The sequence below is a fragment of the Phascolarctos cinereus genome, unplaced genomic scaffold, assembly GCF_003287225.1.
Source record: "Phascolarctos cinereus isolate Bilbo 61053 unplaced genomic scaffold, phaCin_HiC Scaffold_9;HRSCAF=440, whole genome shotgun sequence".
Lineage (NCBI taxonomy): Eukaryota > Metazoa > Chordata > Mammalia > Diprotodontia > Phascolarctidae > Phascolarctos > Phascolarctos cinereus.
In genome coordinates this window covers 251,515,716-251,540,258 of record NW_027556402.1, presented here as the reverse complement: position 1 = coordinate 251,540,258, position 24,543 = coordinate 251,515,716, and the positions used below count along the sequence as shown (strand labels likewise).

The 24,543-nt window shown below is 36.3% G+C and overlaps 1 protein-coding gene and 1 pseudogene across 1 annotated transcript; both read right to left on the bottom strand.

Annotated features, from left to right (window-relative positions):
- Nucleotides 1-6,031: 6,031 nt before the first annotated feature.
- On the bottom strand, nucleotides 6,032-7,033 carry LOC110200742 (olfactory receptor 14I1-like). Its single transcript, XM_020976156.1, has one exon. It carries the CDS (start codon nucleotides 7,031-7,033, stop codon nucleotides 6,032-6,034), a length of 1,002 nt encoding a protein of 333 aa, XP_020831815.1.
- Nucleotides 7,034-23,313: 16,280 nt separating this feature from the next.
- LOC144455471 (olfactory receptor 14I1-like) lies at nucleotides 23,314-24,264 on the bottom strand (annotated as a pseudogene).
- Between the last annotated feature and the right edge of the window lie 279 nt (nucleotides 24,265-24,543).

Genomic DNA, 24,543 nt, shown 5'->3' with positions numbered 1-24,543 from the left:
CACAGCACAGCGCTGCGTGGGCACGCAGGCCACCACGAACCTGGAGCAGGCCTCAGGGGACTGAATCGCGGGCAGCTGTGGAGGTTTCCAGACTCCTCAATCCACAAATGCCAAAGACAACTTAGAAGGTCAGTGGGAAAAGTCTGTTTCTGTCGGTGGTCAGAGAGGAAGGCGGGGTCTCAGCTCCATTCCCCAAGAACATGGTCCTGCGGGGGGCAGCTGCTTCCTGAGCTTCTGGCCCACAGACTGAGGGGAATCCAGTGGCTGATCAGAGAGGGATTGCAGGGATCTGTTTGCCAGTGCTGAGGCAGGAATCTCTTGCTTTGCCCGTGTGTGGATCTGGGTCACAGTTATGGGCGGCAGTGCTGGGGTGAGGAGGAGCACTGGCGTGGTGGAGCTTGTAGTGGCTGTGGAGAGCAACCCCTCCTCACAGTTACAGGACAGAAAGGAATACTTGTGGTCACAGGCCAGGAAAGGAGTAAACACCTCGCCCCTTATCATACCACCTTGGAAGAACTGAAAATTTACAGGTCCCTACAAGTATCTCTGAAAACAGCTACACAAACCCCTGAAGCTTGGGACAGTACACTCTCCACATTGGAAGCAGACTCTTACCTTAACAAAGAGTTTAAAACTCAAGTAATTGGCCGGGATCATGAGCAAGCAGCGCAAAAAGAGTCAGACTATATTATCTTACTTTGGTGAAAAAGAAGATCAAAATATACAACCAGAAGAAGACAACAAAGTCAAAGCTCCTACATCCAAAGCCTCCAAGAAAAATATGAATCAGTCCCAGGCCTTGGAAGAGCTCAAAAGGGATTTTGAGAAGCAAGTAAGGAAGTAGAGGAAAAACTGGGAAGAGAAATGAGAGTGATGCAAGAAAATCATGAAAAACAAGTCAACAGCTTGCTAAAGGAGACCCAAAAAATACTGAAGAAAATAACACCTTAAAAAACAGCCTAACCCAAATGGCAAAAGAGGTCCAAAAAGCCAATGAGGAGAAAAATGCCCTAAAAAGAAAAATTGGCCAAATGGAAAAGGAAGTCCAAAAGATTACTGAAGAAAATACTTCCTTAAAAATTAGAATAGAGCAATTGGAAGACAGTGACTTTATGAGAAATCAAGACACTGTAAAACAAATCCAAAAGAATGAAAAATTAGAAAACAATGTGAAATATCTCATTGGAAAAACAACTGACCTGGAAAATAGATCCAGGAGAGAGAATTTAAAAATTATTGGACTATCTGAAAGCCATGATCAAAAAAAAAAGAGCCTAGACATCATCTTTCAAGAAATTATCAAGGAAAACTGACCTGGGCAAAATAAAAATTGAAAGAATCCACAGATCTCCTCTTGAAAGAGATCCCCAAAGGAAAACTGCTAGGAATATTGTAGCCAAATTCCTCACAGTTCCCATCAAAGAAAAAAATTTACAAGCTGCCAGAAAAAACAATTCAAGTACTGTGGAAACACAATCAGGATAACACAAGATTTAGCAGCTTCTACATTAAAGGACCGCAGGGCATGGAATATAATATTCCGGAGGGCAAAGGAGATAGGATTACAACCAAGAATCACCTACCCAGCAAAACTGAGTATAATCCTTCAGGGAAAAAATGGTTATTCAGTGAAATAGAGGACTTTCAAGCATTCCTGATGAAAAGACCAGAGCTAAACAGAAAATTTGACTTTCAAATACAGGACTCCAGTGGAACATGAAGAGGTAAACAGGAAAGAAATCATAAGAGACTTATTAAGATTGAACTGTTTACATTCCTGCATGGAAAGATGATATTTGTAACTCATGAGAACTTTGTCAGTATTAGGGTATGAAGGAAAAAAATGTATAGATATAGATAGATAGATAGATAGATAGATAGAGGGCACAGGGTGAGTTGAAGATTAAGGGGTCATATCTGGAGAATAAAATTAAGGGATGAGAGAGGATGATACTCAGAGAAGAAAGGGAGAGGTAGAATGGGGTAAATTATCTCACAAAAAAAAACAGAAAAGAAAAGTCTCTCACAGTGGAGGGGAAACAGGGGAAGGTGAGAGGGAATGGGAATCTTATTCTCATAGGATTTGGCTTAAGGAGAGAATAACATACACATTCAATTGGGTATGGAAATCTGTCTTACCCTACAGGAAAATAGGGGGAGAAGGGGACAAGAGAGCAGGGGGTGATAGAGAGGAGGGCAGATTGGGAAAGAGGTAATCAGAAGCAAATGCTTCTGAGGAGGGACAGGGTCAAAAGAAAGAATAGAATAAATGGGAGGGCAGGATAGGATTAAGGGAAATAGAGTTAGTTTTTCACAACATATCTACTAAGGAAGTGTTTTGCATAACTGCACATGTACAACCTATATTGAGGTGCTTGCCTTTTCAATGAGGGTGGGTGGGGAGGGAGGGAGAAAATTTGGAACTCAAAGTTTTAAAAACACATGTTTTAAAAAAAAGTTTTCACATGCAACTGGGAAATAAGAAATACAGGAAATGGGGTATAGAAGTCTATCCTGCTCTACAGGAAAATAGAAGGGGAAGGGGATAAGAGAAGGAGGGGAGAGATAGAAGAGAAGGCAGACCAGGGGAAGGGTATTCAGAATGCATGCCATCTTGGGTGGGGGAGGGGTAAGAAATTTGGAACTCAAAAACTTGTGGAAATGAATATTGAAAACTAAAAATAAATAAATTTATATTAAAAAAAAGAAAAAGAAAATTGAGGAAGAAATAACCCTACTAGAATCCTTTTATGGGACAAATATAATAATACTTAAACCAGGGAAAGATAGAAAACAGAAATAAAACGTTAGTCTAATATCATTAATGAACATTGACTTAAAAGTATTAAACCAAATCTAAACAGATTACAGCAATTCATCCAAGAAATGATTCATTAAGAGCAAGTATAATTTATACAAGGAATGCAGAGATGGCTCAACATTAGGAAAATAATCAATATCTTAATTATATTAAAATTTGAAACATCCAAAACCATAAGATTATCTCAGTAGAAGTGAAAATAAAAGCTCTTTTATAAAATACAACTTTGTTTTATTGTTAAAAAATACAAATTTATAGGCATTTAAAGATTTTTTTAAAATATCATTGAAAGGATCTATTTAAAACCAAAAGTGAGCATCATATGCTATAAGGATACACTTTTTCCAAGAAATACAGGAGCGAAGCAAGGATGCCCACTTTATCCACTATTATTTGATATGGTTCTGGAAATTTTAGCAATATCAATAAGAAGAAGGAAGGGAATTAAAGGAATAAAAATAGTTTTAAAAAGAGATAAAACTATCTCTACTGATATTATGTTATACTTGGGAAAACACCAAGGAATCAGCAAAAATACTAACTGAAACAACTTATACCTTCAAAAACTTGCCGACTATAAAACAAATCCTAAAAAAATCAATACCATTTCTATATCATAATAACAAAGCACAAGAAATAATAATAAAGGAGTGCTATTTCAAATGCCTACAAAATGCATAAAATACCTGGGGATCATCCTACCAAAGCTGACAAAAGACTAGTAGAGATCTGATTACAAAACTCTTCTTAAGGAATTAAAGAACAGCCTACATAGCTTGTGGCTAGGCCATGCCAATAAAATAAAAATGACAATACTATCAAAGTGAATTGAAACTTTCAGTGCTATATAATCAAATTGCCAAGAGGATACTTCACAAAGTTTGATGAAAATACAACAAAATTTCTTTGGAAAAACAAAAGATCAAGAATAGCAAAGGAAATCATGAAAAGAAGGGGGAATACTTCCAGACTTCAAGCTATGTTATAAAGCACCAGTCATCAAAGCCATCTGGTATTGATTAAAGAATAGAGAGATGGATTTATGGAATAGACTAGATGAGGTAGATTCATAAACAACAGAACTCAAAAAATCACTGTCTGATAAAGTGGAAAATATAGGTAACCTTGGAAAAAACTCCTTATCAGATAAAATCTGCTAGGAAAACAGGGAAGCAATTTGGCAGAAATTATGTTTGGACCAACATTTTATACTACACTCCATGATACATTCTAAATTGTATATGTGTGACCATAATATAAAAGATCATACTATAAAAAATTAGAAGAGAAATAGATCATGTATCTCTCACATCTATAGGTAAGACATTTATTCTTACCAGGTAATTTTGATTGCTTGAAACTGAAAAGCTTTTACACAGACAACATTAATGCATCTAGGATAAGAAGGGAAGTAGTTCAGTGGGGACATCTCTGATAAGGGTTTGTTATCCAAGATATATAAACGAGAGAGACAGAGAGAGAGGTAACTAATAGCCATTCCCAATAGATAAATGGTCAAAAGAAATAAACAGATCTTAAAAGAACTGCAAGCATTGACAATCATTTGAAAAAAATGTTTCAAATCACTAATAATAAAACAAGTGCAAAGCAACTCTGATGTTTTACTTCATACCTTGGAAACTGGCAAAAATGGCCCAAAAAAGTACCAACAGTCAATGTTGGAGAGTTTGGGGAAAGATAGACACATGGATACATTGTTGATGGTACTGTGAATTGGTACAATCTATTTGGAATCCCGTAAACAACGTGACTAAAATGTCCATTACCTTTGAACCACAAACTTCATTAGTGGGCTTATTCCCCAAGGAAACCACCAATAAGAAAAAAGTCCCCATCTACTTAAAAAATATTTATCACAGGACTTTTTGTAGTAGCTAAGAAGGGAAACAAAGTAGATATCCATCAATTGGAAAATGTCTAAACAAATCGGGGAACAAATACAGATGTAATCGAATATTACTGTGCTGTAAGAAATGATGTGTGTGATGAATACAGAGAAGGAGGAAAAGGTCTTCATGAATTGGTGCAGAGGGAAGCAAGAAGATCCCAGAAAACAATAATGACAATAACTACAACGACATAAATTGAAGGGGAAAAAAAAGACACTAAAAAAAATCAAAAGGAAATGTAACACTATTATAGGGATCAAATGGAACTCAAATGAAGACAGGTGAGAAGACACCCCCAACATACCCCTTCATGAAGGTGAAAGGAACACAAGTGCTACACATTGGACATGTTTTTGGACTTTCTCAATATATTGATCAGTTGTGTTGCCTTTTTTTTCTTTCTAAAAAAATGTTATTTGTTACGTTGGATGGCTCTCAGGGAGAAGAAGGTATAGATGGGATACTATGGTCATATAAGAAACAGAAAACATCAATTTAAAAGCGTATTTTTAAAAAGCTTGCTATGTACAAAAGACTACATTAGTTGTTAGGAAAAACATATTTAAAAAAACAAGACATGTTCAATAAGATATTAGTAGAGAAGGACAGGCAAGGCATGGAGACACATTAGTATAAAGAAACTAGAATACAATAAATACATCAAAATTATATACATATGTGTATATATTTGTGTATAATATAATCACTTATAAATATAGAAAGCATAAGCAGCAATCATCTCTTAACTCAAGGGTTCAAAGAAGGCATTATGGGATAGGTAATTATAATGATGTATGAAAGGTGAATAGGTTCCAACAGTTGGGAGGGGTGCAGGGCATTTCAAATATATGGAAGAGTGTAAGTAAAGACATCAAGGAATATGTTTGGTAGAGAGACTTGACACTCCTATTCTGAAGGAAACACTTGGTTGAAATGAGCTGCGAAAGCTTATTTTAGACATTGAAGGTAAATGTATTCCTAATCTGATTGCTTTGCTGGAAATTTGACCATGGTTTATAGAATTACTTGCACAAATCCAGTTTAATCCTGGCCTAGGTTATTTTGATTTTTTAAAAAATATATTTTGGTGCAAAGATTACCATGGTGGTGGAGAATGGACAACCTATTGTTGCAATTATTTAAGGTCGTCGAGTGGGGAGTTATCTCCTTTCTGTATCTGCATTCTTATCACCTAGAACAGTGCCTGGGTTAAGGATTTTTTTTTAAAATGAATTAACTTATCAATATTTAATCTGTCATTTTATAGGTAAAACACCCAAATGCTTATTTTACTTTTAATCTAGTTGTACCATTTTATGCTACAACAGCCTATCAAAATGCCCCTCTCATTTTCACATTTCTCAATTCTCTTCTTTGAAAAAAGTGTCCACTTTATGATTCTACCCAGTGCAATCTTGATTTTCCTGTTCCTCAGACTATAGATGATAGGGTTCATGAAAGGGGGCAGTATTGCATAGACGATTGCAATAAGAACATTCTGGATTGGTGATGAGTCTGATGTGGGCCACAAGACTGCACACATTGCAGAAATGAGAAATAAGACGAGGATAATCAACTGGGGGAAGCAGGTAGACAAGGCTTTGTAGCGGCCCTCCACAGAGGGCATCTTGTACACACTGGAGAAGATACAAGCATATGATATTATTAGAAAGATAAAGCAAAGCAAAAAAATCCCTGAACTAATGGAAAGCAATACAAACTCTGTTTTAAATACATCAGAGGATGCGACCTCCAAGATCTGTGAGACATCACAGAAAAACTGGTGGATCACATTGGATCCTGAGAAAGGCAATCGGAAAATATTACCTGTGTGCAGTGCTGAATAAAGAAGTCCACTGAGCCATGAGCCACCTGTTACCCAAAGACACCGGGCTGGTGTCATGCTAACCCCGTAGTGCAGGGGGTGGCAGATGGCCACAAAGCGGTCATAGGACATGGCAATGAGGACAGCAAACTCAGTTGAAATAAAGAGTATAAAGAAGAAGACCTGAGCAATACAGCCAAGAAGTGAGATGGAGTGACTGCCAACAATGGCATTCAAAATGAATTTGGGAAGTGTGACCGAAATTGTGCAGATATCCAACAGGGATAAGTTGCTCAGAAAGAAGTACATTGGAGAGTGAAGGTGTCGGTCAGTGACAATTGCAGCAATGGTGAGAACATTCCCCATCAGGGCTGCCAAGTAAATCAGGAGGAACAGAAGAGCATGTGCAATCTGTAGCTCCCAGGTGCTAGAAAACTCCATGAGAAGGAATTCAGTGATGATGGTGAAGTTTCCCATGTCTGCTGATATGAAGCAATTTATCTAAAATTAAAGAATAAATGTGAGTAGAGGAAATAGACGGTTAAGAAAAAGAATGAAAGTGCCTATTTATACAAGAGAGCGAGGACAATAATTCCATTCCATTTGACTTGAACATCGAGGTAAACTGTATCTAAGGATTACAGCTATGTGGAAGAGCTGAGAGTGGAACTGACTTGAGGCTGAGCATATGAACTCTCCCTCCTAAAAATTGTTTCTCGTAATGAAACTGTTAGATCCTGTCAACAGACTCCTTGGAAAAACATAATTTTCCTCATCTGCCAAATTAATCTCCTATATCCATCTATTGGCACTAGCTGGATCCATGCAGAGAAGGCACTCCTACCTTTCCTCCTCCTCCCATCTCATCTCCTTCTGTCTGATCCCTGCTTTCTTTCCAAGTTTATCTTGAGCACTACCTTTTACATGATGCCTTTCATAAGCAAAACTGCTACTCATACCTTCATCAAAACACAGTGAACAAAATGCAAAAACAACAACACGTTGTACTTTTTTTTATATGCTTCCAGCACAGCATATATTTAGAACACTTTGAAAAATGTAAAGCACTCTATAAATGCTGTACATGAGAACAGCAATGTTATTCCAAGAACAATTTTGAATGATTTTTATTTTTGATATTATAAATACTCACATCAACTACAAAGGACGGATGAAGGAAGATGATAACTCCCCTCCCTCCACAGGAGGAACTGAGAAATAGGAAGTATGTATAGCATGGTTTCACATGTATGTATATATATGTGTGTGTGTGTGTATTAATATATATGTACACACACACATACATACATATATATGGGAGGGAGAGAGAAAAACATAAGTGCACAGCAGAGAACAAAAGAAAACTTAGAAGAAAGCACAGAAAAGCAGGGTAGCTTTGAAAATTATGTGTAGTATTTATTACGTAGTTTATTTTTTTAAGTAAATAGCGTGAAATGGAAATTCATAGTATTATACTAAATCCTGTTTTATGTTGTGCTATGTACATGGAAATGTTCTTGGACCGAATATTTCTGGCATGGCTCACAGGTTCCCTTCCTTACAGCTTTTGTATATCAAGTTACACACTAGGAGTGGCACCTCGGTTATCCTTGGAAGAACATTTCCCCCTAATCAAACTATGTTGGCCCTGATTATGGCCTAGGACAAAGAGGATTAGTCCAGGACACTGGAGATCTGAGTTTTACAGTCAATTTTATCACTGGCTAGGCCTTTAACCTTGAATATCACTTTACCTGCTTACCCCTCTCTACTGCATGTCTTTAGATCTCAAACTCCTCTTCTATAAAATTAGACTAAAATGGACTATCTCTGTGGTCCCATCCAGCCACAACACTGGTTATTCTCATGGTCTTTGGTTATTAAACTTCATGTGGTGACAAGACAATGTTTCCTATCTTGGTCTGTTCTGTATAGGTCACAATCTAAGGATTATTTAACCCTTAGACTATTAGAACTTAGAATATTAGCTTTACCTGATTTCATCCTCAGTTCCCTTGTTTATTTTACCTCCTTTTAAAGAAGATAATTTTTTTTTCTTGAATCATATCAAGTTCGACTTGAGCAATACAGAGAATGGATTAGAAAGCTAAAGTCCTTTCTATGTGTTAAATAATTCTTCAATTATATTATTTATTAATTAAGCAAGTAAAGCTCCATTTTTGTACAATTAGCAAAGGAGCTCAACATAGGTTTGAGATTAAAAATGAGGCAAATGGGCACCGAGGTAGTGTGGTGGATGGGATGCTGGGCTTGGAGTCAGGAAGACTCCTCTTACTGAGTTCAAATCTGGCCTTAGATACTTACTAGCTGTGTGGCCCTGTGATACTTAAGCTGATACTCAGTTGTCCTATCTGTAACATGAGCTGGGGAAGAAAATGACAAACCACTCCAGTATCTTTGCCAAGAAAACCCCAAATGTGGTCGCAAAGAGTCATACATGACCAACTCAACAACAGGAGGGAAAAGGTCTCAGGATCCCTTTTGGTCTTCTCTCCATACTTTTTTATAGCAAACATTCACTCAGAGTGAAATAAAAATCAACATATCTTTGGAGACAAAATCCCTTATAAAAGCATAGACAGAACATTTTAAAAAAAGATTTAAATAGAGCAATAAACTCCCCAGAGCCACAATGCCAGTGTCCAGGAAGTGGAGAGAAAGCAAAACAGGTACACTTCATCATGTCCCACAGCGTATTACAAACAGCAGAAATAGCCAGGCAAATAGCAAATTCTGCTGAGGCACACCATTCCATGATCGGGTGAGTAAGCCAAATAAGGCTTGAATTATTCATGATTAGAATTTGATTAAGCAGTGCTCTTACTTGCTATGAGCTCATGACTAGTGCAAATCCACTCAGGGCCATCCTTTTCTCTCCTCAAAGGTCGAATTTTGTTTGGATTCCTCTGTCTTAATTGACTACATCTCCCCTCATTCTTCATTCCCTCTTCCAGCTGGTGAAAAAAACGTAGCTTCACTGCCCATGAGATCCCTGACCCTTGCTGGTAAGGGAGTATACAAGTATTTATTACACATTATTTGCTAGGCACCGAGAGAAGCTCTATGATGAAAATATTGAGACCAAATTACTTTTGTTTGATGCTAGGTCTGTTTTTGTCTCTGGGTTATAGCATTCAAGTATGGGGTATGTGCAGTGGAGGTCAAAACTTTGGGGAAATGACAAAAAAAATAGTTATCCAAATAAATACATTGGCACGTTGTTAAAAATGCTACCTTCCTCCCATACACTGTGAATGCCAACCATCCCAGACCTTCACCACACACACAGTCATACACATCGCAATACACATGCTTATAGAAACACATGCATACACAAACACACGCAACTCATGAGAGCACAGTCCTGTTGCCCAAATTCCCTTATAAACCTGAACTTCCTGCATGATGTTAAAATTCACTTCTCATTCACCAAAATGTGTCCACATGCAAGCACATGTAGCTGTCAGTAAAAAGCTCACTGTTTGTATTCACTTGCCATATGTCATTTCCCCTTCAGTCTCATCTCCTGCCCTAATCACATAGCAGGGCTTTCAAATCTAACAAACACATGCATACATGTACATACATATATACAGACATAGCTCACATACTACCATACTCCTGATACATCCTTTCTCCTATAGTCAAATGCCTGGAAAGTATCACAGACCTAGAGATTCAGGGATCAGATGATAAGCCACTTATCATAGGAGTATAAGTCTCATCAGTAAGGTCGCTTAACTTGAATTTGCATTGAAAATATAGGGATAGGGGCAGCTAGGTGGTGCAGTGGATAGAGCTCCAGCCTTGGAGTCAGGAGAACCTGAGTTCAAATTCAGCCTCAGACATTTGACACTTACTAGCTGTGTGACCCTGGGCAAGTCACTTAACCCCAACTGTCTAACCAAAAAAGAAAAAAAGAAAGAAGTAGAAATATTTCCTCCAGTGTAGAAACACAGAATAGAAATTTCACATTGTCTAGGCTACATAGATATAGGATGATCTAATGACTATTTTGCTCCATTGAAAAGGGAATACCACCAGAAAGAATTACTGAAGAATTTCTCAAAATGAATTCCAAATGGGATTTTATTTTTGAGTTTATTAATTTTAAAATATTTAATTGCATTTCAAAACAACTGGTTTCTTTAAAATTCTATGTATTTTATTTTATGCATTTAAAAATATAATTCTGAGAAGTGACCCACAGCCTTTACCAACCAGACTGCCAAGAGGCTCAATCACACAATAAAGGTTAAGAAACCTTCATTTCATCACTAGTTCTATTGTGATTATTTTTTAATCTAAACAGTTAGAATCAGCAAAAAGACATTTAGTTGTACCATCAAGATTACCCTCATCCTGCATTATTTAAATCAGTACTTTTGTTATTATTGTTACTTTTTCTTCATTAGATTAGTTTCCCCATTTTTCAGAATGTTTATATTCAGAGCAAAACTTGTTGGGCCCAAATTCCTAGTTTTATCAAATATTGCAAGGTATAAGTATAAGAACAAAGTATAAGAAATTAATAATCATTCTTTATATTTGCACAAGATCATTTGACCCTTAAAAGTAACATGCTATTTATTAGTGATATGAATTACATATGTAAACATAATTTGTAATATTATAACTATTATTATTGCTTATATCACATTGTTAATGATAACTAATTACATATGTGTATATGTATGTATGTATGCGTGTATGCATGTGTGTGTGTATGCTCACCATATTCCAGGCACTGTCTTAAGTACTTTACAATTATTTTCTCATTTGATTATGATTATAATAATAATAATAATGGTAATACTTGAATTCATTTAGTGCTTTAAGGTTTGCAAAGTACTTTACCAATGGTATCTCATTTAATCCTCACAACAATCCTGGCAGTTAGGTAATAACACTATTCCTATTTTACTGATGAGGAAACTGAGACAGACAAAGGTTCAGTAACTTCTCCAGGATATAGTTAGCAAGTGTATGAGGTGGGATTTGAAATCAAGTCTTTCTCATTCCAACTCCAGTGGGCTATACACTAAGCCACCTAGCTGATTTCTTCTCAAAGCATTTTCAAATATGGAACTCCTTTCATCATATTCCTAAAAAAAAGTCTTTGGAGATTGGCAGAGCAGGTTTTTATCATCCTTCTAAGTGGAAGAGAACAATAGAAAGGAACTAGAAACCCAGGTCTCTCTGACTGCTTTCGATTTATCTTTGCAAGATTCTACTGTAAAGTTTATGTTACAGACTCATGCTTCCAATTTCCCTGGAGTTTGCTTACATTTTTATTTGACTGGATTTAGAAGTTGGGATCTGTCTTTATAGAATCCCAAGCATGAACCATGTTTCATTTTGTTAAGTTTTGCATTTTGCTTTTATTTTCTCATTTGAACCCCAAAATAACCCTGAAAAGTGCCACAACTATTATTTTCCCCATTTTACAGTTGAGGAAATTGAGTCTCAGAAATGATTGGTCATTAAGAATTAGAAGAGGGATTTTAATGCAAGCCTTTCTAATTCAAGTCTACCACTCCATTCTCATTGTCTTTCTATACTCTCTAGAAGCTAGAAGCTGTTCACTTATACAGAGATCAACCCTCTGACCTTGACTTCACATGTTAGCTGAAGAAACTGACCTACAGAAAAGGGGAAAATTTACCTGAGTGTTAAATGGTGTCATTTCCCCTTTTCAAAATGTGACTTTTTTTACGTAATCTAAAGATTATTGCTTTCCTCCACCCTGATTCACTTCACCTTGGGAGATTCAGAGGAGAGTTGAAGTCAATAAGGCAACCTGCTATAGTCACTGGATATTTGGTGACTCTCAGATTATAGTACTTTGTAAAATATACTGCCCAGTGACCTTGGGGGAACTGGTCCCTGAAGATCCACAGATAACACTGTGATTATCACATCACATACGTTCTCGGACATTTCCCCAAGGAATGATTATAGGGTGGATGTTGTCATCATAAATAACAAGGGAGAGTTGTTTTCTCTTTAGACTCATTAAAACAATGGTTGCCAGTGCAGGGTCCACTGGGTCTTAGGTAGTCCAAAGGTTTCCAAGTGATCTTCAGCACTGTCCAAATGAATGCCAATTATGTCTTTTTTTTAACGTGGGATTTAGGTCCACATTTTAAACATACAAAAATTAACTTTGAAAAGTAAAATCATTATAGCTATTTTACCCATGAAAGAAAAAGAAAATATACAACCCCCATCCCCATGCCAGTATTCCACTTCCATTCTCATGAACACTGAAATTCTCTTCTCTGAGCACATTCTATTGTCATTCTCCTTCTCCTTCTGCCTTCCAACAGGGAACTCTGTTCTTCAGTCTCAACATGGCAGACAATCTTTCCACACTTCAGTTCTTTTCGCCAGTGCCCTGCACTGACTGTGTTCTCTTCCCTTCTCCCTCTAGCCCCTTCGGCGCATCTTTCCAACTCTACGCTATTCTCTAAGAGTCCCTTACCTCTATCCTGCCAAACCCCAGCTTTGGATGACTCCCAACATGCACTGATTTTACCCCTAACTCATCTACTACTGAACCGATCTGGGAAAAAAAAATACTGAATGAACCAACTACAAGTTTAGGTTACGTGATCTCAACTGGGCCCTCACTGCAGTAAGGCAATCCATCTATATCTCCCTAACTGATTCACTATCACACTCAACAAAGCAGCTTTTCATTCCTTCCCAAACTTCTCACAGATCCCCTCTCACTTTGAAGCCCCTCAGAGGAGAATCCTTGCCCCACATTTCATTGAAAAAAAAAACAGGTCAAGTCTCTAAAAGATTTTTCTCCTCTCTATTACTTTTGAGGGTACCACAATTCTCTCAGTCACCCAGACTCACAACTTAGGTGTTAGCCTCAACTCCTCACTCTTACCTCCTATGTCCAATCAGTCATTATATCCTGTGGTTTCTACATTCACAAGATCTCTGTTATGTGTCCCCTTCTCTCCTCTCACACCACCACCCCCCTGATGTAGGCCCACATCATGCCTGAACTACAATAGCTCACTAGTTGGTATCCCTGCTACATGTCTCTCCTGACTCCAGTCCATTCTCCATTCAGCTACCAAAATAATATTTGTAGAGCATAGGTCTTATCGTATCATTCCTCACCCTGATACCCCATTCAATAAATTCCAGCAGCTTCATTTCATCTCTAGGATAAAATACCCTCCATCATACAAATACCTCCATAACCTGGCCCTGTCCTACCTTTCCAGTCTTCTTATAACTTATCCCGCACTCCACTCTCCAATGTACTCTGTGATTCAGTGACCCTGGACTACTTGCTATTCTTCTAACAATATGCTCCCATCTCCAAACTCTGGACATATTCCCTGGCTCTTCTCCATGCCTGGAATAATTTCCTTCCTCATCCTCATCCCTGCCTCCTGGCTTCCTTGGTTTTCCTTGGTAGTCCCTGCTAATACCTCATACTCTAAGAGAAACTTTTTTTTTTTCTCCCTTAATGCTAGTGACTTCTGTATGTTGATTATCTCTCCTCTTTCTCTGACTTTTATGCACAGAGTTCTTTGGATATTGTCTCTTCCATTAGACTTTCAGATCTTGAGAGCAAAGATTTAATTTTCCCTTTCTTTCTATCCCCAGTGCTTAGAATAGTATATGATACATAGCAAGCACTTAATAACTACTTTTTGACTGGCTAATTAATGTTTTTTCAAAAATTTTAAATAAAATATTGGCAAAGAGACGGCAGAAAGCTACCACAATGATTGTACATTATGATCAGTTTGAATTTATACAACTAAAGGAGGACTAGTTTATTGCTAGCAAAACTATAAACATAAGACAAAAATGTGTATATCAAGAGATGCAGAAAACGTTTTAGACAAAATTTAGTACCCATTTCTGTTAAAAAAAAAAACACTAGAAGGCATAGTAAGAAATAGATCTTTCCTTAATATGATTAGCAGCATCTATCTAAAACCAAGAACCATTATTATATGTAAATGCAATATTATAGACGCCCTTTCCAATAAGATTAGGGCTAAGTCAACGATACCTATTAGCACTATTACTGTTCAATATAAAACTAGAATAGCTATAGATAGTGATATGAGAAAAAAAGTAGGCAAAGAGGAAACAACATTATCACTTTTTGTAGATGATATAATGGTTTACTTAGAGAGCCCTAGATATTTAAGTAAAAAACTAAATGAAACAATTGACAACTTAAATAAAGTTGACAGATATAAAATAAATCATCATTTCTTTATGGTATCAAAAATTCAGCAGGAGAGGATAGAAATAAAATGCGTATTTAAAATAAATACAGAAAATAGAAGTACTTTGAGTTCTACCTGTCATGACACATATAGAAACTATACCAACACACTTACAAAACACTCTTTACACAAATAAAGGCAGATCTGAAAGTTTGAGAAATGCCAATTACTCTTTAGTGAATTAAGACAGTATAATTAAAATGACAATAGGACCCAAAATTAGTTTATAAAGACAGAAAAAACAAGACCCAAAATATTTTACTTATTCAATTACATACCAATCACATACCAAAGGATTAGTTTATAAAGATAAAAAAAAGCATAACATGGGGCAGTTAGGTGGTACAGTGGATAGAGCACTGGCCCTGGAGTCAGGAAGACTTGAGTTCAAATACTTACTAGCTGTGTGACTGTGGGCAAATCACTTAACCCCAATTGCTTAACCCAAAAAATTAAATTAAAAATTTAAAAACTTAAAAAATTAGAAAAAACATAACAAAATCCATCTGGGGACAGTTAGTCAGTCAATAAAAATGTATTTAATGCTTATTATGTGTCCGGCTCTGGGCTAAGCACCAGAGATGCAAACAATAGGAAAAACAGTCTTCTCTCAAGGAGCTCACAGTCTAGCAGAGGGGACAGTACGTAAACAACTGTGTACAAACAAGTTATATACACGATAAATTGGAAATAATCAACCAAGGGAAGGGACTAGAATTCAGAGGGATCAGGAAAGACTTCCCATAGAAGGTGGGATTTTAGCTGAAACTTGGAGGAATCCAGGGAAACTAAGAGGTAGATGTGAGGAAAGAAAGCATTCCAGGCATAGGAGACAAACATTGAAATGCCCAGAGCTTGGAAATAGAGTGTATTGTTCAAAAAAAGAAAAGACACCAGTATCACCAGATTGTAGAGTACAGAGTAAGGAGACTGGAAAGGCAGAAAGAGGTCAAGTTAGTAAAAGCTTGAATGACAGAGAGTTTTATGTTTGATCTTGGAACTTACAGGAAACCATTAGAGTTTACAGAGTAAGGAGGTCATATGATCAGAGGTGTGCATGAGAAAGATTACTCGACAGCTGAGTGGAGGATGGATTAGAATGAAAAGAGAGACTTGTGTCACAGAGACCAACCAGCAGGCAACTGTAATTGTCCACATGTGAAGCAATGGGAGCCTGAACCAGGGTGATGACAGTGTCAGAGGAGAGAAGAGGAAGATAGGAGAGATATTATGAAAGGCAATCAATAGACCTTGGCAACAGATCGAATATTAGGATTTAGAAAGGGTTGAGGATGACACATAGGTTTTGGGACTGGGAGGATGGTTGCATCTTCCATAGTAATAAGAAATGTGGAAAGGGGGATAATTTGTGAGAAAAGATAATGAATTCAGTTTTAGAAATGTGTTTAAGATGTCTACAGGACATCCATTTTGAGATGTCAAATAGGCAACTAGAGATGGGAAACTGGAGGTCAGCAGAGAAATTAAGGCTGGTTAATAGAACAGAATCATTAGTATAAAAAATGATCATTGAATCCATAGGAGATGCTGAGATTACCAAGTTAATAGATTAAAGGAAAAGAAAAGGGAGCTAAGAACAGAAATCTAAGAGATGTTCATGGTTAGTGGATGTGACCTAGATGAGAAGATCCAGCAAAAGAGAATGAAGATTGGTCAGATATGTAGAAGAAGAACAAAAAGAGCTTAGTGTCATGAAAATCTAGAGAGAAATGAGCATCAAAAAGAAGCGTGTGAACAACAATGTCAAAGATTGCAGAGTTCAGTAAAAATGAGTATCTAGAACAAAACAAAAATGAACTTTCAATGAAAGCAAAGATTCATCTTTTTATCACAATATCCTACCAGTGTTATTATAAGAACACTGAAAAGTTAAAAATTCATATTACACAGATAGAAATGGGGAATTCCTTAAGCTGCAGCATATAACCACACATATGACATATATATACACACACAAACACATACATATATATGCATATAATGTCATATTCTAGATATTGGAAAACAAAAAAGATAATGACATAAGAAGGTGTGTGTGTGTGTGTATATATATATATATATGTGTGTATATATATATATATTTATATTTATATACATATACATATATTTATATTTATATATGGGGGTGGGGAGGTGCATGTAGGTGAGTGTGTGTTGGTGGTATTGGTGTTTGTTTCAGTCATGTTTGACTCTTCCTGACCCTGTTTGGGGTTTTTTGGCAAAGATACTAAGTGATTTACCATTTCCTTTTCCAGCTCATTTTACAGATAAGGAAATTAAAGCAAAAGGGTTGAGTGACTTGCCTAGGGTCACACAGCTAATAAGCGTCTAAGGCCAGATTTGAACTCATGAAGATGAGTCCTCATGATTCTAAGCCCACTGCTCTATCCACTGTGCCACCTAGCTGCCTCATATAGATATAAATATAGATGATAGATATAGCTAGATAAATATACACACATATAAATAAAATTTGTTTTATGTATGTATACATATACATGCATGCATGTATAAAATAAACACATTTATAATAGTTATATTTAAAATTATACACACATATACACACATACATATGTTTGCATTGTGTATATAGACATATAGGCATATATGCATATATAAAACTAATGTTTATATATATGTGTGCATGCGTGTGTGTGTGTATGTGTATATATATATATATATATATATACATATATATATATATATATGTATATGTATAGGTACTTATACTTATCTGTAGTGTTCCATAGGTACCCTTTTGATGTAAGGAGAAAGTGAAGAAGACCTCAAACATATTGGGTACACCTTTGGAGGCAAATGAAAAGGAAAAGACAAATAAGAGTCATGCAAATTTGACAGCATGACTGGTTTGTGACCTGAATCATTATTTAAAATGTCCAAATGAATAAGATCCATGTTAGTATTTGTTATGTATGCAATCTGTTACGTTTATGGTTTTCAAAAAAATGTGCAGCATTAAATTCCTGGTATAAATTCAAGAATATCTTAATGTGTATTTTCTGAACGTATTACTATAAACCTATTCTTCATTTTTAATTCAGTATTTTATGTCAATATTCATTAGTGATAGTGATGGGTAGTTGTCTTTTTCTGCCCTTTCTCTGCCTGGCTTGAGTATTAAGATTGTACTTATCCAAGCTCCATGGCTGGTTTTAGATGTTGGAATCTCTGAAATGCAAAAGCAGTTTTGCATTCTGCTTGCCACCTTTTTTCTCCTTTACACTGCTTGTGTCTCCACCATTGATACCAACGAATTCTTTTTCACTTTTGCTTTCCATTACTTTTATCTCTGCCTTCATTAGAAAGCTCAGTGATTTTTCAGTTAACATCATTAGCATTAGCCTTGACTCTCTGTATCACGCAATTATAACTGAAGGCTTGGGTAAAAAGGGATGGCATTGTTCTTTCTTATTGATTATCATCATCAACAATTTCATTTTTAGAGCCCAGCCAGTTCACTTCAACAAATATTCTTTCAAAAACTCCTTCTGGCTCTTTAAACCTTTCCTTCTCCGTTTGAGGAGCTACAGCCTGAATTTCAAGTCAATTATCAATTTGTCCAGGAAGTCTTTCTTGAATTTTAGTCTAGATTTTAATCTAGATCATCAATGCTGATTCCAATGGAGTAAGTCATGCATCATTGTCAAACTGTGCATCTAGTGTTTTTCCTTCCACAATTCTCGTTAAAAACTGGCATACATATATAGTTGTTGTTAGTGTATCTAGTCCATTAATAATGGCTTCAGCAACATTGTGATTCCACTTTAATTTTTCAACATCATTGAAGAAAACTTGGCAAAGGTTCAAACAAAAGAAATCTAGCATCCAGCTGCAGGCCAGGGCATCTGCCACAGCACCTTGGGTGCAGGATTGTGGTTCATTGACAGCATTCTCCAAAGACCTGAACTACCACTTTATTGCCTAGATATCTGCCAGGTCTCACAACAGCTTTGTTTTATGACTTCATCTTCAATATCTTCAACACAGTCAAAGATGTCCTGCCCCTTGGACTTCACAGTTTATGGGCCATATCAATATTGCCTCTTTTAGCCATTCCCTCCACCCCTTCATTCCCTGCTTAAAGAGGAAAAATACAAGGTGAGAAAGCAATGGAGTCACTGCTAGTTTTCAGTGGTTAGAACATTATAACTCAAATCTTTCACCCTCTCCCTCTTATCCTAATTTGTATCAAGATTAATGGGATTTAGCTCATCTTCCTTTAGTAATCACCACTCCATAATCAAAATTTATTTTATTTATGACTTTTCTCTCCCAAATTCTGTCCAATGTCTTAAATAGAATTTCCCTTCTCTTTGTTACATCCCAGTTACATTTTACTTTGCTGTATTCCTATATGACAGAATGTTGTGCCATCCCTAAGCCTCAGTGTAAGGCTCTTGACGTTCCCACATTCCTTTACTTTCATGCTTTTATTCATATAAGCATTTTTGACATCTTGTAGCAAGGTAGAAACTGGCACAAACATGGGTCAGGAGACAGAAAACTGGGGTTTGGATGAATTGATGAATGAATGAAAAATTAATGAAAAAACATTTATTAAGCAATTGCTGAGTGCAAAGTTCTGTGTTAAGCACTAACAATGCAGACGAAAAGTGAAGCCACCTGTAGCTTCCAGAAGTTTATATTCTAATAGAGGGAGACAAGTCGTAAAGAGAACCTAGGTTTAGAAAGGGGCAGGGAAGGGGAGAAAGATAAAGACACAAGATAAATATGGAAAATGTCTGGAAAATGGTGTGCTGGCACTGTAAAAGGCAAGACAAAGCAAAAAAGTCACCTATCAGAATTAAGAGGTCTATGGGTATGAGTCAATGTTCCAGTGGGAGGCAGAAGAGGGTGGCATGGTTTGGAGACGACTAGGCTTAAATTCTCTTTCTGCCTCATCCTACCTCTGCGACCTTAGACAATTCATTTAATATTTCTAGGCTTTAACTTTTTACCTGTAAAACAATGAGTTTGGAATAACTGTCCTTTAAGATTCCTTGCACTTTAAGATCTATGATTTTAAGTTTGAAAAAAGAAATAGCAATTTTTCCCCTCTTCTCCAACATAAATCGTGGAATAAATGCCAATACTAGGAAAATCTGCCTCAATGTATTACATAATGAAATAGGATTATGAAAATTAAGGCAAAAACATCAATAATCCAGAAAATATGAATTGTAATGTAGTAAGCAGAAGCACTAAAGCTATTTACATTTAATTTTTCTATTTAGGAAAGAAGAGAATTAAGAAGATATGTTGTGTGAAAGGCTTGTTGTTGTCTGAGAAAATACTTTGATCCTGGAAAGATAAGTTTTCATAGAAATGTCAAAATTTAGATAAATCCTATATGAGAAAGCAATAATTTGATGAATGACTATCTTTTCTTCTTTGTAGAGACATTTTGTCACAGAAAAGGGACTAGGAAAATTAAACTGCTTCATAAAGTAACTCATGAACTAACTTAAAGTCTAATAAAAAGTACAAATTCACATGCATGAAATAGCCTACATCAGAGGATCACATAGTCTTTTAGATGGATGTACTTTGAAGACTTTCTAATTCAACCTTCTTTTCATAGAGGGGGAAATTAAGGCACAGGAAAGATAAGTCAAATATTCAGTCATCTAGTTGATTCTTGGCAGAGCTGGGATTATATCCAACTTGATGGTAAGGTTTTAAATTAGTGACCTAGAGCTCAATAACATATTAACTGTTCCTTTACTCAGTTGAGAAAAATTATGACTTTCTTATGATATCAATGACTAATTTTACATATGGGACTCAAACATCCTCTTTTTACTTCCTTAAAGAAAGCCTAATCCTTGTAAAGGATGAAACGTTCTCAGTCTTGAGTGGAACCCCACCCAACTGAGAAAAGTTATTTCTGATTAAAGTATAACGAAAATCTAATTTAAGTAATTTCCAGCCCATCATGTTCAACTTAATGGGTTAAGCAGAGATGGATTCCTTTGTCTAGATTGTCTCCAGAGAAAGTATGAGAGAATATCAATATAAGTTCAGGGGTAAATCTAGGGCTATTTGTCTAGAGGTTCTCTGTTAATTCTTTCTTTTTAAAATTTATTTTAATTTTGATTTATGGAAAAAAACAGTAATTCCCTTAACATAGTACAATAACAATGATGATAGCACATGAAACTACAAATTTACTATGCACAATTTGCTATTCCTTTTCAATACACAAAAAAATTATCCTATGTCTTTTTTTACTTTTTTTCTTCCCTCCCATCCCCAGAATGGGAGGGAACATTAGATATAAATATACATACACATATACATATACATATACATGTAAAATTATTCTATACATACTTTTATTTATCAGTTCTTTCTCTGGATGCAAATAGCATCTTTCTTCATAGGTCCTTTATAGTTGAGTATTTATAACAGACAAAATAACATTCCCTCAAAGTCATTCTTAAAATAATACTGCTGTTACTGTATACAATGTTCTCTTGGTTCTATTCACTTCATACTTCATTATTTCATGCAAATCTTTCCATGTTTTTCCAAGATCATTGAGCTCATCTTTTTCTTACAGCACAGTAGTATTCCATCACAATCATATACCACAACTTGTTTTGCCATTCCCCAATAGATGGGCATCCCTGCAGTTTCCAGTTCTTCGCCACCACAAAGAGAGCTCCTATAAACATTTGAGAATCATAGCTTCTTTTCTTTTTTACCTCATCATCTTTGGAAATAGATCAAGTAGCGGTGTAGCTGGGTCAAAGGTGTAGGTAGTTTAATAACTCTTAGGGCACAAATCCAGATTGCTCTCCAATATGGTGGGATCATTTTACAATTCCAGCAACAATGAGCTAGTGTCCCAATTTTTCCACATCCCTTCCAATATTTGTCACTTTTCCCTTCTATCATTAGCCAACCTCATAGGTATAAAATGACATCTCAAAGTTGTTTCAATCTGCATTTCTCTAATCAATAATGATTTAGAGCATTTTTTCATTTGACTTTAAATTGTTTTGATTTCTTCATTGGAAACATGCTTGTCATATCATTTGACCATTTATCACTCGGGTAATGATTTGTATTCTTATAGATTTGACAAAGTTCTTTATATACATTTTGATATGAGACCTCTATCTGATGAACTGCCTATAAAGTATTTTTCCCAATTTTCTGCTTTCCTTCTGATCTTGGCAATATTTATTTTATTTGTAGAAAATCTTTTTAATTTAATGTAATTCTCAATGTTACGGTCTACTCATTTATAAGAAATATTCATTCAAAACACAATAAGAAGTAGCTTATCCTTATCTGAGGATAAAATCTATCATAAAAATGCAGACAGCAAATAAATTAGATGTAAAGAGAGAAGGACACAACTAAGGGTAAACAAACAATGCTATTCAGCCAAGTAGTGAGGTAGGAGAGGGAGATGAAGTGGACAGGGGAATAATTCACCAGGACACAGTTCCACAGCCAACTCCCTCCAGGGAAATCATTCCTGAAAGCAAGTCAGTGAGCCAGAAAATGCTCCAAATCCTCATGACCATATTCAGTTGAAGTAGCTTTGTAAGCTCCCAAATTCCCAGCTTACATCATTTGCCATGACTTCTACCTCCCATAACCCATCAGTTTCTCTTGATAGCATGGGAAAATCGTGTAGTCTAATACTAGCAAAAAATGTAACAAATAACTTTAATAATCAATTGAACAGAAGTTATATATTAGAAAACTGCATATCAAAGTGTTATATGAGGTCTGAGAAAGAAAATTATAGGAAATCAAGTGAATTATTTTTGAATTAACAAATATTAATTATCTTTTGCTGGAAAAAATGACATAATTCCTGCCATCAAGTAACTTAGAATCTATTAGGTAAGGTGGAGTTTCTATCCAAGTAGCTGTGATAGCATACATAAAATAATAAATATACAAAAAGGAACAAAAATAATGCAATAATAAATATACAAAAAAGATAAGAAATGAAATATAAAATAAATTTTAAACAAAGATTATATTCATTCCCCTGTAGAAGTCATGGAAGGCTTCCTATGGAAGGTGATATCTGATAAGAATTTTGAAGTTTTGGTGTCTTTTCAAAAGAAAGTTTTGGGAAAAGGAAGAAATCAATGCTCTTTTTTATACTAAGATGGTTGTCCTGTTGGATACTTGACCCACTATTGAATGGAGTAATCAACATAACAAGACCCTCAGGCTCTAACACATTGTCTTTTCATTATGCTTGAAAAATAGCTTATTCACTGATTTCTATGAGGCAAAATAAATAGTTAAATCAGGGTGTGTGTGTGGCGGGTGGGGGGGGAGGTTCACCTCTAAGATGAAAACAGCCAAATGACTGATCACTTAATTTCACCTTAGTTGTTATACCAGTTTGCATAAAGAGCTCTCCATCCACCTAAGTTTCTTTTTAGTTTACTTAAGGATGGACGTATTCTTCTCTGGTAGAAAGGGCTGCTTAATCATTCTACTCAGTGCAACCTTGATCCTCTGGTTCCTCAGGCTATAAATAATGGGGTTAATAAATGGAGGAACTATGGTGTAGAACATTACAACAAGAAGGTTTTCAATTGTTGAATCAGATGGAGGCTTCAGGACTGCAAAAATTGCTGAAAGGAGAAATAAGAAGAAGATAATCAACTGAGGAGCACAGGTAGATAAGGCTTTATATCGACCTTCGACAGAGGGTATCTTGAACGCACTAGAGAAAATACGAGCATAGGACACAAATAAAAAGGCCAAGCAGAATAAAGAAAATCCTGACCCTGCCACAAGCAGAATAAACTCAGTATTCAGAACTTCCAATGATGCAACCTTTAAAACATCAGGAATGTCACAGAAATACTGGTGGATTTCATTGGATCCTGAGAACGGTAACCGGAACATGTTTGCTGTGTGAATAGAAGCGTAGGTGAGTCCACTGAGCCATGAGCCTGCTGTTGCCCAGAGACACCTGGCTGGTGTCATGGTCATCCCATAATGCAATGGATGACAGATGGCAATAAATCAGTCATAAGACATGGCTATGAGTAAAGCAATCTCTGTCGATCCAAAGAAGATAAAGAGAAAAATCTGAACCATGCAGCCCAGGAGGGAGATGGATCGTACTCCAGTCAAGGAATTCACAATGAACTTAGGGAGAGTCATTGAGATGAAGCCAACGTCCAATAAGGATAAATTACTCAGAAAAAAGTGCATTGGAGTGTGAAGGTGTGGGTCAGTGGCGATGGCAGTAATAGTGAGAAGATTCCCCACCAGAGTGGTCACGTAAATCGTCAGGAACAGCACAGCATGTAAGACTTGTATGTTCCGTATATTGGAACGCTCCATGAGGAGTAATTCAGTGATGACAGTGAGGTTGCCCATGGCCTCTGAGGGGTTATGATCTATCCAGAACCAAAGGACAATGTGAGCAGAGGATAGAGAGGGAGAAAAGAATGCAGACAGCTGAAATACCCATTTACATGAAGTAGTTGGGACAATAAGTCCATTGCATTAGGTCTGGATATTACAAACACGCAGCCAATGTCTGCAGAATGAGGACTACAAAATAAAAGAATGAGTGTGTCACCTTCGAGCCTGCCATTGTAAATCATACATGTCATAGTGAAGATGGGGACAAATGGGAACATGCTTATCTAGCAC